The following is a 6021-nucleotide window of genomic DNA, read 5'->3' on the forward strand; positions in this document are numbered from 1 at the left end:
TATGTATCTTACAAATTGTACAAGGCCCGATATATCTTTTGCAGTAAATTTATTGACAAGATTTAGCACATATCCAACAAAGAGACACTGGAACGGAATTAAACATATATTCCGTTATCTACGAGGAACGACAGACTTGGGACTTTTGTATTCAAAAGATGCTAATCCAAGTATAATTGTTTATGTCGATGCTGGATACTTATCTGATCCACACAAGGCACGTTCCGAAACTGGATATGTATTTACTCGTGGAGGCACTGCAATTTCTTGGCGTACACAGAAACAAACGCTCGTAATAACTTCATCAAATCATGCCGAGATTATTGCACTACATGATGCAAGTCGTGAATGTGTGTGGTTAAAATCAATGACCCAACATATCCAAATCTCATGCGGATTATCATTTGACGAGAAGCCTGTGATACTATATGAAGATAATGTTGCATGTGTTGCTCAAATGAAAGAAGGATACATAAAAAGCGACAGAACTACACATGTTCCTCCTAAGTTCTTCGCATCCACCAAGGAGCTTGAGAAGAATAAATATATTGATGTTCGTCACATTCAATCAAGTGAAAACTCATCAGATCTCTTCACAAAGGCACTTCCTACGACAATATTCAGAAAGCACATATATAATATTGGGATGCGCAATCTACGAAATTTGTGAAGAATAGTTCGTGTCAACATGAGGGGGAGTTTACGTGACTGCACTCTTTTTCCCTTACTGTGGTTTTTATCCCAATGGGTTTTTCCTAGTAAGGTTTTTAACGAGGCAGTATAAAAACACGTAATGAAGACAATCATTATGATCATCATCACAAGGGGGAGTGTTGAAAAATAATATTTAAAATGTGTGTATTGAATATTTGAATGTTGAAAATAAGAGTTGTAAATATTTAAAATTAGTGTATGATGATGTATGTAATGATGAATTTATTTTTGGATTATTTTGTAAAGATTTTCTATAAATAGATCTCTCATTTATGAAGAAAATCACGATTGAGTTGAGAGAAAAATATTATAAAGTGTGTAGTTTGATAATTTTGAGAGTTTGAGATTTTTAATTTTTATCATAAATTTTTACATTTTCACAACGATTATAAATAATAATGCAAGATATTATCATCTTTTAAATAATTATTATTTAATTCGAATTCCTCATTGCACATAAATAATTCGATGTCAAATTACTGATCGTTAATAAGCGTGCCAGGTTATCCCACACTACAAAAGAGGTCCGTCCCCCCACACCCAAAAAAACAATTAGTTCTTGGACCATACCACTTCTGGTGGGCTATGGCGTATCAGGACTCTGGTATGCTATCACGGGATCAGTTGCTTTATCTCTTTGATCGGTTCTCCTTTCTCACCTCACAGACCGGTACTCGTAGCAATTTCACTGTCTTTTCACATTTGTTTTCGATTCATTTAAATGGCTGAGATATTCCATTTTCAGAGGTCAAGAAGCGGATTGCTGATGCCGTCGGCGACAAGCAGGTGAATATTATTTTTATTTGTTCTTTTACTCGTCGATAGAAGTTTAATCCTGTTAACTGTGTTGATTAATATGTGATTAGAAATATCCTCGTACCAAGATCGAGTGTGTTCTGGTTTTTCATTGCCAAGATTGTCAATTTTAGATTTACGCGACATGCCCTCACTGTTTTTGGGCACCGAGTTTTTAGGGTTTAATGTGGGTTGTATGAGAAACAACGGTTGATTCAATTTCAGTAGTAACTTTTGTGGTGGCGTAGATGTTCGCTGCTTTTGTGCATGGGCTGTATATTCTTTAAAACTGTTTTAATAAAATTTCAACTTGATTGATACGAGATTTAATCTGTTTTCAGAGTCGTTTGCTTTTCCATTTTTACTACTAATTATCATTGTTGAAGCTCATATTCTAGCATTGGAAAGTAAAATTGGATGAAAATTGCTTCAATTGTCCCTTTGGTTGTGATTGAATTCAAATTTCAAACCCATGCAGGAAGCTGTTGCTGTAACTACTGCTATCCAAGAGGAGATATTTTCGCAGATGGGAGTTGGTGAGTGATCTTGGTGAAAAATAAATGATTTTGCACATAATAATAGAGCTTTGTATTAAAATTATTTTCATGAAGCAGACATTCGACATTGTTTGCAAGTAGATGAACTGTGGTTCAAAAAAATAACTTGCAGTATCTCTTGAATGATAATGTGAAGTTCGTTATTTCTTGTCTTCTTTTCACAGACTTACTTGGTGATTGATTTACTTTACTTCTGGATTGCAGATCCACGGTTTGGTCTAGCTTTCTTGGGAAAAGTAAACATGGTTTATGAGAATGATCGAGATTTGATGATTCAGTTTTATGGTTTTGTAGCAAAGTAAGCACGACTAATTTATGTATCCATGTGGCATCCAAGCTAATTGGTTCTAGCTATTCTTTAAAGCTATTGGAAACACAGAGTCAATCATCTCTACAGTTTGAATTTGTTAAATTTATGACTATCTGGTTAAGCACAGTTCACCAAGTATTCTTTTGGATGGTTGGTTCTTACTCTCATAGTCTTGCAACCCAAATTCCCTTTTGGTTATGAAAATGGGTTCATTATTTCCTGCTCCTCCTTTATGAACTATATTATCCATACAGTGATTCAATTCTTCTCTATTCATGTGTGTGACTACTCTTACTCTCCAGTCTTCACTAGATCTATCCATCTTTAGTCTTTTAATCTGTTCTGGAATTTTATCCTTTTCCTTCTAAAAGTTGTGAGATCTCCCAGTTTTGGAAAAGTGATGTATTACCGGCTATTCTATTTATTGAAAGGGAGGAGATAGCTTGTGAGGAAGCAGAGCTTGGGCCAGAAAAATTTGCCGTAAGGATGGAAATGCAACAGAAGTTACAAGAACAGGTATTTTGTTTCCAATTGCAATTAACTTCTTTAAAAAGCTCTTGATTGGTTGGATTAACATTTTTACAGCAACTGGAGATGTTGACACACATGCATAAGTTTCACTTGAATGATCAGTCTGCAATTCTTGCAAAGGTGCACTGCGTAAATGAGTTAGTCTTGTTTTTGGTTTCCTCTCTTTACATGAATACGCATACATATCTCGAGCAGTGTAAACAAGAATTCAGTTTATCATTCCCTTCACCATTTATCTTTATGTTAAGCCATATATTGACCAAAATTTTCGTAAAATGCTTAATATTATGGATTGATAGCATGCATCAAAACCATATGCTTTGTTATTCGTCTTCTTGTTTTGTTTTGTTTTGTTTTGTTTTTTTTATCCTGAATTTTATATAATCCATGGGTAATTCCTTCTTTCTTCATCACACTTAAACTCTGTAAACCCATGCGTTTTCATATAGCCCGATTGCTTCATTTCGTCCAGGTCAGTGAGGTAGAGTATGGCAACCATCAGACCTAGTCTCTAAGTGCGGACCAAACTATGAATAGATTTTTAGTAGTGAAATGTAACTATAATATTAATGGATTGAATATATCGCACATGAACCCATTTATTTGGAAACATGGGACACCCCTCTCAAGTGAAGTCGTTGGAAAGAGCCGGGGCCTAATTATATAAGGAGCCTAGTCTAGACTCTAGCCCCTTTACTTAGTTGGGTCTATATTGTTAAAATCTTGATTTTCATTTCATATTTGACTAATTGTTTAATGTTTTGTCAATTTATTTACACGACAACAGCCATATATATTTGGTTTTTCTTTTCTGTTTTATAAAAATGAACTTCCGCATTTCCAGTTCCTTGAAACCCAAGTTTTCGTATTCTGTCCCTCATTCGTATCCGCTTAAAATTCCTGGATTCGTCAAAACTTATTACATTGTAGAAATCTCAGTTGACTTGTGCTATTGCAGATTCACCAACAGATGGAGGCGGCTAATTTTGAACTGGAGTCATCACTGTTGTCCGTTGAGCAGATCCAGGACATTGTTCAAAGGAAGGTGTCACCCGTATATCACCCAAGATAGCTAGCTCTCTGATTAGACAGACTTTTACTATTTCTTGCTAATGATACCATCCTCAATCTAATTCCAATCAATTGTTGCACCATCCGCTATTGTTCGTGTCTTTGCTTTACTTCTGTAAAAAGTATCTTAGTACTTTCGTCTTCAAATCCAACTAATATTTGTTTCTCATTTTTATAAAAAAAATTGTTCAACCTCTTGGAGTCTTAGGGAAGCTAGATGGCTGAATTTGTCTAAGCCACCAGTTTAAGGTTCTTGTCCGACAGGGCGTGGCACGTCGAGAAAAATCATTAGGTGAAAATTGGTATTGATCGTTCTCAAACTCAAATGTTGACATTCTCATCTCAACTATTTAAATATTAAGAATCTAATTTTAGAGAAGAAACGATTAGATATTGTGTGATTCAACAACTTTTTTTAGTTCTTATGATAAATTATGTTTTAAAAATTGGCTTTCAACAAGTATAGAACCTTCTATTAAACGTATCTCACGAAATATATTAAAGCGCACACTTTAAAAATTAGTCGTTGAACAAAAAAAATTAATTAAAGAATTTTCTAGTTTAAATAATAAAGTTTATTCGTGTTTGGATATTTGGAGTGAACATTGACAAAGTTGTTCATATGTGCATATTACTTGTCATTGGATTGATAGTTCTTGGAATACTAAAAAATATTGTTTGCATATGGATGTTTTAATGAATTACATACGACACAAAATATTTCTCAACTTATATTGTTATTTTAGAAGAAAATTTTTTTAATTTATTTTGATAATGCTAGTACAAATACTTCTAATGTTAGTTATCTTATTAAATTATGTAAATCAGCATTAGGTGATAAATTTTTCCATATTAAGTGTATATGTCATATTTTAAATTTGTGTATTCAAGACGAACTAAAATTTTTTCATTTCTACTCCACCAACATATTGATCATTTCCAGAGAAATCAATCAGAAAATCTACAGCATCAAAATGAGTTGAATCACTCAAACGGCCACTGTGCTCAGTGAAGTTTGTCTCTTTTTCTTTCCCCTTTATCGATTCTTTATAGAGCTTGCAAAGGTGCTCGGGGGCTCGATAAATACGAGACCAATGTCCTAGAGTGCCGCATCTAAAACAAGAACTTTCAAATCGTTTTGAGTGATTTTCATTACCACTCATGATGTCTTTTCAGTGGGTGGTTCGTGACGCCCTTTTGAGATGAGTTATAAAAATAACTATCTCGATTGTTTTCAAAACCACGATCACTTCTACGTCCACGTCAACGACCATGGCCACGACCTCGACCTCGACCACGACCTCGACCTCGACCAAACCTTGTCTCTGAATTTGATTTTGGTTTTCAGGTTTAAATTCATTTTTACTTACATCATTTACTTCTAAAAATGATGTTGATCCAGTGGGTCGAGACTGATGATTTTTCATTAGCAGCTCGTTGTTCTTTTCCGCCACAAGAAGGCAGGCGATAAGTTCAGAATATCTCACAAATCCACGCACTCTATATTGTTGTTGCAGAGTTATATTTAATGCGTAAAACGTGGAGAATATCTTTTTAAGCATTTCCGATTCTGTAACTTCATGTCCACAAAATTTTAATTGCGAGATTATTCGATACATCACAGAATTGTATAGAGCTGTCAATCGGGTCGGCCCGTGTCGGTTTGGGTCGGCCCGACTCGGGTTGGGAAGTGGTCGGCCCGTGGCGGGCCGGCCCATCGGGTTGGTGGGTTGGGAAATCCCAGCCCAGCCCACCAAAATATGGGCCGCGGGCTGGGTTGGGCCAACCCACGGGTCTAAAAAATCTAAACAATTTCAATATATTTGCTTAGTTTTGCATACTGTAGTTCACCCAAAACAATTGACAAAAAACGCTGTGCTGTAATCTGAATAAAAAAGGGTTGTTGGCGGTCAAAGAATCCAAAGATGAGTAAATGTTAAAACATGAAATGCCACAATTGATAGTGAAATAAACGAACAAAGTGCTAAAAAATTAAAGAGTTCAAAGAAATTAAAGTTCATCAAACTAAACAAAAAAAACAAT

At 35.1% G+C, this 6021-nt stretch overlaps 1 protein-coding gene across 1 annotated transcript; it reads left to right on the forward strand.

Annotated features, from left to right (window-relative positions):
• Nucleotides 1-1194: 1194 nt before the first annotated feature.
• LOC142531077 (uncharacterized) lies at nt 1195-4170 on the forward strand. Its single transcript, XM_075637101.1, has 7 exons — nt 1195-1384; nt 1460-1500; nt 1988-2045; nt 2271-2364; nt 2808-2892; nt 2962-3027; nt 3866-4170. Exons 1-7 carry the CDS (start codon nt 1300-1302, stop codon nt 3977-3979), a joined length of 543 nt encoding a protein of 180 aa, XP_075493216.1. The 5' UTR covers nt 1195-1299; the 3' UTR covers nt 3980-4170.
• The last annotated feature ends 1851 nt before the right edge of the window (nt 4171-6021 follow it).

This window comes from Primulina tabacum, chromosome 2 (assembly GCF_025594145.1).
Source record: "Primulina tabacum isolate GXHZ01 chromosome 2, ASM2559414v2, whole genome shotgun sequence".
NCBI classification, from domain to species: domain Eukaryota; kingdom Viridiplantae; phylum Streptophyta; class Magnoliopsida; order Lamiales; family Gesneriaceae; genus Primulina; species Primulina tabacum.